This window comes from Schistocerca cancellata, chromosome 10, assembly GCF_023864275.1.
Source record: "Schistocerca cancellata isolate TAMUIC-IGC-003103 chromosome 10, iqSchCanc2.1, whole genome shotgun sequence".
NCBI classification, from domain to species: domain Eukaryota; kingdom Metazoa; phylum Arthropoda; class Insecta; order Orthoptera; family Acrididae; genus Schistocerca; species Schistocerca cancellata.
Window position 1 is genome coordinate 21,287,251 of NC_064635.1, and position 14,365 is coordinate 21,301,615.

The following is a 14,365-nucleotide window of genomic DNA, read 5'->3' on the forward strand; positions in this document are numbered from 1 at the left end:
AGTGTTTAAGGAATTGAGAGTGTATAAAAATGTACGATATCTAATGGGAACTATTTTTAATAGGATTACATCGAAGCAGAAGAATAAATAAAATTATTTCCCAAAATGCCAAAGTTTTTTTTGAACACACCTCATCTTTACTTCTCTATGAGAAGTCATTATATTCCTTACAATACCCACATTCCCATGAATCACTTAGCAATTCTGAATGGACTACACCAACACATAACAACCCATGTAGCATATGTCTAAATTTCTTCAAGCTCTTCATTCAGGCCAGTGTTATAAAAATCAAATACTGGAGGAATTATGAATACCAACATAAAAGTACAGTATGCAGTGTGCTCGTTGCCTAGCCTTTCTTTTACATTTTCATTTTAATATTTTTAAAAATGTAGAAAAAATCAGATTGCTACTTACCATAAAGATGCAGATAGGCACAATTAAAAGACATTTGCATCATCATCATCATCATTTAAGACTGATTATGCCTTTCAGCATTCAGTCTGGAGCATAGCCCCCTTATAAAATTCCTCCATGATCCCCTATTCAGTGCTAACATTGGTGCCTCTTCTGATGTTAAACCTATTACTTCAAAATCATTCTTAACCGAATCCAGGTACCTTCTCCTTGGTCTGCCCCGACTCCTCCTACCCTCTACTGCTAAACCCGTGAGTCTCTTGGGTAACCTTGCTTCTCCCATGTGTGTAACATGACCCCACCATCTAAGCCTGTTCGCCCTGACTGCTACATCTATAGAGTTCATTCCCAGTTTTTCTTTGATTTCCTCATTGTGGACACCCTCCTGCCATTGTTCCCATCTACTAGTACCTGCAATCATCCTAGCTACTTTCATATCCGTAACCTCAACCTTGTTGATAAGGTAACCTGAATCCACCCAGCTTTCGCTCCCATACAACAAAGTTGGTCGAAAGATTGAACGGTGCACAGATAACTTAGCCTTGGTACTGACTTCCTTCTTGCAGAAGAGAGTAGATTGTAGCTGAGCGCTCACTGCATTAGCTTTGCTACACCTCGCTTCCAGTTCTTTCACTAAGTTGCCATGCTGTGAGAATATGCATCCTAAGTACTTGAAACCGTCCACCTGTTCTAACTTTTTTCCTCCTATTTGGCACTCAATCCGTTTATATTTTTTTCCCACTGACATTACTTTCATTTTGGAGATGCTAATCTTCATACCATAGACCTTACATTTCTGATCTAGCTCTGAAATATTACTTTGCAAACTTTCAATCGAATCTGCCATCACAACTAAGTCATCCGCATATGCAAGACTGCTTATTTTGTGTTCACATATCTTGATCTCCCCCAGCCAGTCTATTGTTTTCAACATATGATCCATAAATAATATGAATCAGACACTTGCATAATTAATATTTTCTTCTAATGGTCAAGTATAGTTCATTATGACTTACATCACAAGTAGGTTAGCACTTTAGGGGAGATTGTACATTCCTGTGGAAAGTGGGCTGCCAACGACAGGCTCCCTGTGCACCCATTGTTGGTAGCTGATAGGATGCATGTGAGAGAAATCACAGCACACCTGCCAGTCGCCACCTGGACCACACTCTAGCTCTGGCTTCCATCTAGCAATCTTCATCTACACCTACAGAGATATGCCGCAACCAACCTTAGAGCGCATGGCGGAAGGTACCCCTCGGCACTGCTATTAACTTCCTTTCCTGTTCCACTCGCAAACAGAATGAGGGAAAAATCACTGTTTATATGTCTCTATACAAGCCCTAATTTATCATACCTTATATCTGTGCTCCTTACATCCAATATAGGTCCAAGGCAACAGAATCATTCAGCAGTTAACTTCAAATGCCAGTTCTCTGCATTTTCTCAACAGTGTCCCTTGACAAGAATGTCACCTCCTCTCCAGGGATTCCCATTTGAGTTCGTGAAGCATCTCTGTAACACTTGCATGTTTTTCAAACCTACCAGTATCAAATATAGCAGCCTGCCTCTGAAATGCTTCAAAGTCTTCCTATAAACTGACATAGTACAAATCTGAAACACCTGAGCAGTATACAAGAACAGACTGCACTAGCATCCTATATGCAGTCCCCTTTCCAGATGAACCACACTTTCTCAGAATTCTCCTACTAAACTGAAGACGATAATTCACCTTTCTTACTACAACCCTCACACGCTTGTTCCATTTCGTAATGCTTTGCAATGTTACAGCCAGATATTTAAATGATGTGACTGTGTCAAACATTTAGAGCTAGCTGCTATTCATCACGCCAACTAGAAATTTTGTCTAAGTCATCTTGTATCCTCCGACAGTCACTCAACTTTGACACCTTCCCGTGCATACAGCATCATCAGCAAACAACCACAGATTGCTGCCCACCCTGTCTGCCAAATCATTTATGTGTATAGAGAATAATAGCTGTCCTATCACACTTCACTGGGGCACTGGAGATAGATAATATACTAATATCTTCGTCCATTTGGGGAAAGACAGCAATAATGGGTTCAGCGGAGGCTAGATTACTGGCATGAAAAATTTAAAGAATTCAGGTCAACTGTGAGTCAGAGCAAGACAGTGACAATGAAGATGAGCAGGACACCCACACCTGTGAGATATACAAGAAGGTGAGAAGGCTGATTGTGTGAAAAGTTTCAGTTATCTGGGTAGTGTCATATCAAGTGATGGAAGTGCCAAACTAGAAGCTTTAAATAGAGTAACTAAAGGAACCAGCTTCTTCCACCAAGTAAGAAACCTAATCTGGAACAAAGGAGTCCCTTCGAGAGCTACACAGACCATCTACAAAATTTATCTCCTGCCAATTGCGATGTATGGTCTGGAGACCTATGTTGTAAATAAGAAAGAAGGGAGTTAGAAGCAGGTCTGTGAAATGAAGTACCTCAAGTCAGCTCTACTAAACACCAGGAGGAGAGGGAGGGAGGGAGAGGGGGGAGAGAGAGAGATAGAGAGAGAGAGAGAGAGAGAGAGAGAGAGAGAGAGAGAGAGAGAGAGAGAGGGAGGGAGGGAGGGAGGGAGGGAGGAAGGGAGAGTCAGGAATGAATATGTAAGGAGAGACCTGAGGTGAACTTGGCAATGGAGGAAAGAATGAGTGCTTCAAGTCTGAAATGGTCAAGTCATGTGAAGCAAACGCACCTAACTCTAACCCGACATCAGTATTTGGAGATAGAGGTACCAAGGAAAAAGAGTGATTGGGAGGCGCTTAGGAAGAGATGGACAGACCAAAATAATGAAGCCCTCATGAGGAGAGGAGTAACATGGGATGAAAAAAAACTATCAGGCAATGGAGGCATATCATTCACAAAGTTCCTTCCTAGTTCACTGGAAGGAAATTCTGATGGTGATGAATTTTGGATTAAAGCAGAGCACTCATAGAACAGCATAAGTGTTGTCTGTAGGCACACACAAGAGGAAGGAAACTTTTTTCTGGGCAGCAGTTTGGCAGTGGCCATTTGTCCTGGTTGACAGCTGGTCAGTAATCATATGAACATAAAAAGCTGTGCTGTGTAGAGCTAGTATATGAGATTGCTGCTTTGTAACAGGTGGTCCGGCCTCTGATGTGGTAGGATAAGTCAGTGACAGGACTGGAGAAGGAAGTGCTGGGTGGGTGGATTGGGCAGGTTTAGCACCTGAACCTTCCATAAGGATGCGATCCCTGCAGCATGGGTCATAAGTAGGAGTGGTGTAGAGATGGATGTTGTGTAGACTGGGTGAGTGATGGAATACCACTTCAGGAGGGGTGAGGACGGATCTTGGGCAGGATGTCCCTCATTTCAGGGCAAGATGAAAGATAATTGAAGCCCTAGTGAAGGATACAGTTTGGTCATTCCAGTCCACCCATTAGTAGCTGATTCTTGAAAGTGGTGGGAGGATTACGGGCATCTGGGGATATGGCACAGGAAATCTGTTTGTGGACTAGGTTTGGGAGGTGTTGCCTGTCTGTGAAGGCCTTAGTGAAACCTTCAGCATACTGAGCAAGGGAATTCTTATCATTACAGATGTGCTGTCCACGCGAGGCCGGGCTGTATGGGAGCGATTTCGCTGTGTGGAAGAGATGACAGCTGTCAAGATGCAGGTACTGTAGGCGGTTAGATGGGTTTAATGTGGACAGAGATTTCGATGGAGCCATCAGAGAGGTGGATGTCAGTGTCCAGGAAGGTGACACACTGGATAGAGGAGGACCACGTGAAACAGATGGGAGAGAAGGTGTGAGGTTGTGAAGGAACGCAGAGAGGGTGTCTTGGCTGTGACTCAAGATGTGAAGATATGATCAATAAACCTGAACCAAACTAGGGGTTGTGGGGTTTTGGAGGCCAGGAAATTTTCCTCTAAATAGCCCACAAACATGTTGGCAGAGTAGGGTGCCCAAGGATGTGCCACAGATCTTTTTGTATAACTTCACTTTAAAGGAAAACTAGTTGTAGTCAGCATTTAGCTGGTAATATGTGCAAGGAATGAGGTGGTGGGTCAAGAGTCTGAAGGATGTCGGGAGAAGTAGTGCTCGATAGTGGCAACGCCACAGAAGTGAGTATGTCCGTGTATATGGAGATGCACCATCAGTCACGAGTATGGATCCAGGAGGTTAAGGGGTGTGATGTTGGAGATTCGGTGAAGGAAGTAGTCGGTGTCTGTGATGTGGGAGGCTAGATTTCAGGTAATTGGTTGGGCATGTTGGTCAATGAGAGCCAAAGTTTTTTTCAGTGGGATCCGAATAACCAGCTACAATAGCATATCCAGGAATGTTGAGTTTGTGGGTTTTAGGGAGTATGTAGAAGACGGGTGTGTTGGGTGTTGTTGGGGTGAGGAACAAAATGGACTTGAGAGAGAGGCTCCAGGAAAGGCCTATAGATTTCAGTAGGGACTGGGCATTATGCTACACTTCTGGGATGAATCACTCTGGCCAAGCTTATCAGTGGAGGAGTCACACAATTGGCAGAGGCCTTCTGCCAGGTAGTTGCTGTGATCCTTAATGACAGTGTTTCAGCCTTTGTCTGCAATTAGAATGATTAGGTGAGGATCTGTTTTCAGATTGTGTAAAGCTATCCTTTCTTCAGCTGAAACAGAATTCTTTACCTCCAACTTGGCCTCATCATCCTTCCCCAGGACCATTCCTAAGAACACTACCAACTTTTTTCCCAATTCAGAAAACTAGTAGGGAGGAAAAAGAGGTGAAGCAAGTCCTCTTCAGCTGGTGGTGGTAGTAGTAGTAGTACTGGTAGTAGTAGTAGCAGTACTAATAATAAAAATGATCTTGATCCCTCCAAAAAGTTTTCTGGTGTTAATTTTCAAGACTGACACTGACATATAGTGAAGGATAAATGTTTACATACTCACATCAAAATTTTGCTGAATGTGCTCAGGATTAGTACTCTTCGGTATGACGGCCACTCCTAGCTGCATGACAAACCGAAGCAGTACCTGTGCAGCTGACTTCCCGTGTTTCTGGGCAATGTGCAAGACAACAGCATCGCTCAGGGGATGTTGTTTTGGTATTCTGAAACAGGAAGAATTATGGCAGTTGCATGTAAGACCCTAAAACGTTTTGGCATGTCCCTACTGGTCAATAGTGCAACAAGGGTTACTACAACAACTGCATCAGTAATTGACCATGTGGCCACAAATATGGACAGGGAGAAATGTGATGTAGCGGTAAAAGATCTTGGACTACCAGACCATCTCTGTCAAATAACAACAGTAAAATCATTCATCGAATCATTCCCTAAACTACAAGCCTACAAATGACATCTATCAGAAATCAAAATAAAAGATTTTTCAAAAGAGCTAGAAAAACACGGCTGGGATGAAGTGTATAAGGAAACCAATGTGAATATGAAATTCTCTAAATTCTCCACATTGTTTAAATTGAGCTTTGAAAAGGCATTTCCAAAAGTATGCATGTCTGTATCAACATCTCACAAAAACAGATGGATAACAGCAGGTATTATGAAGTCCTCCCAAACACTTTAACACCTCAGTTCCAAGAAAAAGATTCACAATGATCCAGAATTCTGAAATTTCTATCATAGATACAGAAAGATCTATAGGAAGGTGCTGATTGCTGCAAAAAAGTCATTTTGACAATATAATATATAATGCAGAGAATAAAATTGCAAAAATACACTTATTATTTAAAAAGGCAGCTAAAAAGTACCTTTTATGCAATACATTTTATACATTGAAGGATTACTTAGATAAAACAGAGTAGGGGTTTGATAAAAAAATGTTATACAAATAAATAATAATAATAGTGATTATAAAACATCCAACAATTCCACATAACTTTCACTTTATGTTTTTTCCCTTCTTCTTTCCTTTCTATAAATACTTATCCCCAAGCTATGTATAGCACAATACTAACACCTCTTCGTCTTTCTGAGCTCAACATCTCACTCATTATGGAGGATAGCAAATGGGAAGTTGCGGTACAAAAAATGGCCCAGAGATCATCAGTGTGTGTGTGTGTGTGTGTGTGTGTGTGTGTGTGTGTGTGTGTGTGTGTGCGTGTGTGTGCAGTGAGTGAAGTGTTATGAATCAATGTGTGTATAGTGTGTGCAGTGACTGATAGTGAGATATGAGTGAACAGTGTGGCATTACATTATTTAATACGTCACTTGTAAGAAAAGTATTGTATACCAGGAGTAAATCTAATGATTGTCTCTAACTAGAATTCTGTAAATATATGTGTATACAAATTAGCTTATTTTAAACTGATCTAAACTTGTAAATACTTTGACATGTCCTAAAAAAGAAATCTACAGATGAATAAAGCTACCACTACAACTACTACTACATTGGAAACTGAGCAGGGAAACAGTCTGAACAAAGAACAACCCACAGAGGTGTCTTTGGCGATGTTATGCTTGGTGAAAAGTTCTTCTGAATCACTTGCAAACAAAAATCTTATATTTAACTTTAATACGAGATCTATTCAAAACATTCTGGAACTTTGTCCACAGAATTTTTCAACATTTACTATTTCTTATTGTGCATGGTCTCCTTTGAAATACTCTCCTCCACAATAGATACACTGCTCCCACCAGTGCTTTCACTTCTGGAAGCAGTCTTGGTACACCTCTTGCTGGATCGCATGAAGCGCCATCTGTGAATTTCCTTATCTCGTCTGTCATCACAAATCTTCATTCTTTCAATGGGGTTTTCAACTTTTGAAATGAAAAAAAAAAATAAAATAAAATAAAAATAAAATAAAATAAAATAAAAAAATTAATAAATAATAAATAAATAAATAAATCTGCAGGGTCTGGAGAGAATGGAGGATAAGGCAGCAGAGTTATTTTGTTTTTTGTGCAATAGTCATGCACCAACATGGATGAATGTGCGGGTGCATTATTGTGAAGCAAGAGCCACATTTCAGGCCGTTTCCTTCTCACATTTTCTTGCAGGTGCCACAACATGTCCCAACAGCACTATCAATTAACAGTTTGTCCCTGTGGCATGAATTCATGACGAACTAAGCCTTCAAAGTCAAACAAAAGTATCAGCATGGCTTTCACGTTTTGACCTGACCTATCGAGCGTTTTTTGGTCTTGGAGGACCTTTCCTGACCCATTGTGAAGATTGAACCTTGGTCTCAACAACACCAGTTATGATTCTCTTAAAGAACATCTTGTCCTCATTCGTGTGATCCAAAAGCTCTTCACAGATCGCACGGCCATAGTCTTTCTGTTGTTGACTCATGAGCCATAGGACAAACTTGGCAGCAACATGATGCATTCCAAGATGCTATGTCAGGATTTCATCATATGATCCAACTGAAATGTTACATTCTTCTGCAATCTCTCGGACAGTCAGTCTTCGACTGGCGTGCACTATACTGTTCGTGCACTATACTGTTGATGTTCATGACATGGAGCATCGTTGGTAGACGTCGAAAGGCATCCTGAATGATGGTCATCTGCAACTTCCATTTTCCAGCCGTGTGAATAATTTGTAACGCTGAGTATGGCTTTAGCACTCATCACCGTAGGTTCCTGCATCATCTGGTATTCCTCTGTACAATTTTTCCTGAGTTTGACACAAAATTTAATGCAAACACATTGCACCTCTAACTCTGCCATCTCGAAATTCACAAACTGTGGAACAAAATGTTCTACTCAATACAGGACTGAAAAATAAGTAACACACATAGAACAATGAAACTTCCAGCAATTACACATTAAACACCGAGCAACGGTTCAATCCCGCGTCCGGCCATCCTGATTTAGGTTTTCTGTGATTTCCCTAATTCGCTTCAGGCAAATGCTGGGATGGTTCCTTTGAAAGGGCACGGCCAACTTCCTTCCCCATCCTTCCCTAATACGATGAGACCGATGACCTCACTGTTTGGTCTCTTCCCCCAAACCACCCAACCAACACATAAAACACAGGCATATTCAGGGATTCCAAATGCATTTTGCTCCAACACATCATTGGTGCGAAATTATGAATGTTCCGGAATTTTTTGAACAGACCTCGTCTTGCTTGAAACCTTTCTTTATTTACATAATGCATTAATTTTTGCAGCGCTCCTTGCTAGTCTAGCTTGTGCAAGCCTCTTCGTCTCTGCATAACTACTGCAATATAAAACTTCCTGGCAGATTAAAACTGTGTGCCTGACCGAGACTCGAACTCAGGACTTTTGCCTTTCGCGGGCAAGTGCTCTAACCAACTGAGCTACCCAAGCACGACTCACGCCCGGTACTCAGAGCTTTACTTCTGCAAGTACCTCGTCTCCTACCTTCCAAACTTTACAGAAGCTGTGAGGATGGGGCGTCAGTCGTGCTTGGGTAGCTCAGTTGGTAGAGCACTTGCCCGCGAAAGGCAAAGGTCCCGAGTTGGAGTCTCAGTCCGGCACACAGTTTTAATCTGCCAGGAAGTTTCATATCAGTGCACACTCTGCTGCAGAGTGAAAATCTCATTCTGAAAACATCCCCCAGGCTGTGGCTACGCCATGTCTCTGCAATATCCTTTCTTTCAGGAGTGCTAGTTCTGCTAGGTTCGCAGGAGAGCATCTGTAAAGTTTGGAAGGTAGGAGACAAGGTACTGGCAGAAGTAAAGCTGTGAGGACGGGGCGTTAGTCATGCTTGGGTAGCTCAGTTGGTAGAGCACTTGCCCGTGAAAGGCAAAGTTCCCGAGTTCGAGTCTTGGTCCGGCACACAGTTTTAATCTGCCAGGAAGTTTCAAGACATTCCTAATTTCAGGACGTGATGACAGGTAGTCAGAACCCTTGCGGAGAATGTAATTCAATTGCTCCAGTCCTGGGTGGTACTGAGTTACAAGGGTATGCTCCTCTGTGGCTGGACAGTGAGACTTTGAGTTTTAATTTGCCAGGAAGTTTCATATCAGCGCACACTCCACTGCAAAGTGAAAATCTCATTCTAGGAATGTCTTATTCACTATCCTTCCCATCCCTCCCACTGTGGTACTCCACCACCCACCAAACCTACGCAACATTCTTGTCCATCCCTACACAATCCCTGCTACCAATCCCTTACCTCATAACTCATATCCATGTAATAGAGGTAGATGCAAGACCTGTCCAATATGTTCTCCCACCACCACCTACTCCAATCTGGTCACAGGCATCACCTATCCCATCAAAGGCAGTGCTGCCTCCAACGGAGAGTGGCGCGCTTAGTTACAGGATCATTTAGTAATTGCAAAAGCGTTACGGAGATGACAGATAAACTCCAGTGGAAGACTCTGCAGGAGAGACGCTCAGTAGTTCGGTACGGGCTTTTGTTGAAGTTTCAAGAACATATATTCACCGAGGAGTCAAGCAGTACATTACTCCCTCCTACGTATATCTTGCGAAGAGACCATGAGGATAAAATCAGAGAGATTAGAGCCCACACAGAGGCATACTGACAATCCTTCTTTCCACAGACAATATGAGACTGGAATAGAAGGGTGAACCGATAGAGGTACTCAAGGTACCCTCTGCCACACATCATCAGGTGGCTTGCGGAGTATGGATGTAGATGTAGATGTAGATGCCTGTGAATCCAGTCATATGATCTACAAGCTAATCTGCAATCACTGTGCTGCATTCTACATGGGCATGACAACCACCAAGGTCTGTCCACGTGAGTAGCCATTGACAAACTGTGGCCAAGAAACAGCTGGACCACCCCGTTACTGAGCATGCCACCCAACAAGATGTTCTTAATTTCAGTAACTGCTTCACAGCCTGTGCCATATGGATCCTCCCCACCAACACCAGCTTTTCTGAATTGCACTGGTGGAAACTTTCCCAGCAATATATCCTACATTCCCATAATCCTCCCGGCCTCAACCTTCGTTAGTCATTGTTCTGACCCAGCATCTTCCCTGTTCCCATTCCAGCACTACACAGCACTAACTACACCATCGCTCCCAGTCTTTTTAGTTCTCTCCTCTTCTGCTACTCCTCCCCCCCCTCCCTCGCCTACCCGTTCACCTCTCCCCTGCCCTCTGTCTAACGTCCCGACTGCACATAGCTACCCTACACCCTATCCTCTGTCCACCTTGTCCCTGCACGCTCTCCTGCAGCACTTCACTGTCTCCCACCCCTACCCTACTACCCCTCCCCCTCCCCGCCACAGCCTCCTCCTTACACCCACCCAGCCACCACTCCCATCATGGACTGGTGCTGCTGCTCACATTGTGGCTTCAGTTGCCAAAGACTGCAGTCATGTGTGTGTGAGTTGCATTTTTGTGTGTGTGTGTGTGTGTGTGTGTGTGTGTGTGTGTGTGTGTGTGTGTGTGTGTGTGTGTGTCGTCTATATTTTATGAAGGCCTTGCTGTGACAGTCTCTATGTTGTGCTTTTGGCGATTTGGCATCACCGCTCTCTTGAAAGTTTCCAGGTTGGAATATCAACAATGTTATTATCAGGGCTTTGATTATCTAGCATCATGCACTAAAATGAGGGACATTCTACCCAAGATCCATCCCAACCCTCCTAAACTAGTATTTCATTACCCATCAGACCTCCACAACATCCTAGTCCGTTCATATGCCTCTCCCAATTCCAACCCCTTGCCCCAGAGATCATATCCCTAGACCCAGGTGCAAGACTGGCCCAATTCACTCACCCAACACTTCCTCTTCCAGTCCTGCCACAGGCTTATCCTACGCCATCAGAGGCCAGACCATCCATGAAAGCAGCCGTGTCGTATACCAACTCTGCTGCAATCATTGCACAGCTTTTTTTGTTGTTATCAACACCAGCTAGCTGACCACCACAAGACTGGCTGAGAGCAAAGTGGACAATCCTGAGGCACAACATGCAACTGAACATAACATGCTCGATTTCAATGACTGTTTCACAGCCTGGGCCATCTCGATCCTCTCCTACACCATCAGTTTTTCTCAACAGTGCAGATGGGAGTTACCCTTAAAACATATTCTCCACTCGCGAATTCATTCTTACCTCAACTTACAGTGTCCCACACACTCCCCCCGACAGTTTCTGCCCCCTCTGTCCTACTACCTCCTCCCAATTCACGTCCTGTCACCCTCATTGCTCACCACTCTCTGCCAATGCACCCACCAGTCTTTTCCCCTTCTCTGCTCCTCTCCTTTCCTGCCCCCCTCCCCCCAATGCTGACTCTTCCACATCCCCCCTCCCAAATACCCTCCCAACTGTATGAAGTGTGTTCAAAAAGAAACCCAACTTTTGAAATAGTGCACCAACCAGCAGAGAGAGAGAGAGTGCTGTGGCTGCTGAGCGTACTTAGTGGTAAGTTTAGACAACAAAATGTGATTTGCCTCATATCGCTCAGACAATCATCAAGCGAACCACAGCTGCTAAAGTAAGCACATGTACAGCCCACTCATCAGAATAGTGCAATGAAGGAGCTTGAAGAACAATGTGCATGAGTGAAATTCTGTTACAAACTTGGCAAAACTTTCACAGAGACATTCCAAATGCTTAGTCAAGCAAACAGGGAGGACTGTATGAGTCATGAGTCGCACACAGTGCTACAAGTGGTTTAAATGTTTTCAACAGAGCAGAATGCCTGTCTGTGACGATTCCAAGTCTAGACATTCTTCCACATCAACAGAAGATGGGCATGTGGATAGTGTTCATGCTGTGATTCACAGAAATTGTCATTTAACTGTCCAGGAAGTTGCTGAGGAAGTGGGAATCAGCATAGGATCACGCTATCAAACTTGACATGCATTGTGTCTGTGCAAAATTCGTATCGCATTTGTTGACTGAAGATCAGAAACAGACCCATGTTGAAATGTGCGAGGAACTGCTTGCCACTATTAATGACAATGAAAACTTTCTTAAGAACATCATAACATGTGATGTTTGTGTATGGCTATGATGCTGAAACAAAGATGCAGTCATCGCAGTGGGTGGGCAAAGGGTCACCTCGTCCAACAAAGGCACACGTGAGTCGGTCAAAAATCAAGGAGATGTTGGTTGTTTTTTTTAACCAGGGAGGCGTTATCCACCATGAATTTGTGACATGTGGTCAGACAGTAAACAAAGAAGTCTACCAGGGAATCCTAGCGTGCATGAAGGATGCTGTGTGCAGTAACAGGCCTGAACTGTGAGAAAACCAGAGTTGAATGTTGCATCACGACGATGCGCCAGCTCACATATCACTCCTTGTCAGCAGCTGTCTAGCAAAACACCACATTCCTGTTGTGCCCCATCCACCGTATTGTTCAGACCTAGCCCCAGCAGACTTTTACCTGTTTCCCAAACTGAAAAACACATTCAAAGGACATTGTTCCCAAACCATAGAGGAGATATACGACAATGTGACAAGAAACCTGTGTGCCATCCCACAAAATGTGTTCCAGGAGGCATTCTAAAATTGGAAAAAATGATGGGAATGGTGTATTGCCGGTAGAGGGGACTATTTTTAAGGGGACAGTACTTAAAATGTTGTACAATAAGCAATAAAGCTGATACATCAAAAGTTCCTTGGGTAATAGAAGAGATATTGAATTTAATTGATGAAAGGAGAAAATATAAAAATGCAGTAAATGAAGGAGGTGAAAAGGAGTGAAAAGTCTCAAAAGTGCAAACTGGCTAAGCAGGGATGGCAGGGAGGACAAATGCAAGGATGTAGAGGCATAATAGATACTGCATACAGGAAAATTAAAGAGACCTTAGGAGAAAAGAGAACCACCTATATGAATATCAAGAGCTCAGTTGGAAAACCAGTCCTAAGCAAAGAAGAGAAAGCAGAAAGGCGGAAGGAGTATATAGAGGGTCTACACAAGGGCAATGTACTTGAGGGCAATATTATGGAAATTGAAGAGGATGTAGATGAAGATGAAATGGGAGATATGATACTCTGTGAAGAATTTGACAGAGCACTGAAAGACCTTAGTCAAAACAAGGCCCCGGGAGTAGACAACATTCCTTTAAAACTGCTGATAGCCTTGGAAGAGCCAGCCCTGAAAAAACTCTACCAATTGGTGAGCAAGATGTATGAGACAGGCGAAATACCCTCAGACTTCAAGAAGAATATACAACTCGAATCCCAAAAAGCAGCAGGTGTTGACAGGTGTGAAAATTACTGAACCATCAGTTTAATAAAAAATGCTAACACGAATTCTTTACAGACGAATGGAAAAACTGGTAGAAGCCGACCTCGTGGAAGATCAGTTTGGATTCTGTAGAAATGTTGGAACATGGGAGGAAATACTGATCCTACAACTTATCTTAGAAAATAGATTAAGGAAAGGCAAACCTACGTTTCTAGCAAGTAGACTTACAGAAAGCTTTTGACAATGTTGACTGGAATACTCTCTTTCAAATTCTGAAGGTGACAGGGGTAAAATACAGGGAACAAAAGGCTGCTTACAATTTGTACAGAAACCAGATGGTAGTTACAAGAGTCAAGGGGCATGAAAGGTAAGCAGTGGTTGAGAAGGGAGTGAGACAGTGCTGTAGCCGATCCCCAATGTTATTCAGTCTGTATAATGAGTAAGCAGTAAAGGTAACAAAAGAAAAATTTGAAGTAGGAATTAAAATCCATGGAGAAGAAATAAAAACTTTGACGTTTGCGGTCTTGGAAGAGCAGTTGATCGAAATGGACAGTGTCTTGAAAGGAGGATGTAAGATGAACATCAACAACAGTAAAATGAGGATAATGGAATGTAGTCAAATTAAATCAGGTGATGCTGAGGGAATCAGATTAGGAAATGAGACACTTAAAATAGTAGATGAGTTTTGCTATTTGGGGAGCAAAATAACTGATGATGGTCGAAGTAGGGAGGATATAAAATGTAGACTGGTTATGGCAAGGAAGGCGTTTCTGAAGAAGAGAAATTTTTTAACATCAAGTATAGATTTAAGTGTCAGGAAGTTCTTTCTGAAAGTATTAGTATGGAGTGTAGCCATG

General features: G+C 42.8%; 1 protein-coding gene across 2 annotated transcripts in view; it reads right to left on the reverse strand.

Moving 5' to 3' along the window:
* LOC126106810 (1,5-anhydro-D-fructose reductase-like) overlaps positions 1–14,365 on the reverse strand; it is a 99,583-nt gene that overhangs the window by 13,340 nt on the left and 71,878 nt on the right. For both annotated transcript variants that reach the window (XM_049913204.1, XM_049913203.1), the window contains one exon: positions 5,351–5,510. In XM_049913204.1, coding sequence (XP_049769161.1) covers positions 5,351–5,510 — 160 coding nt within the window. The remainder of the gene's footprint in view (positions 1–5,350; positions 5,511–14,365) is intronic.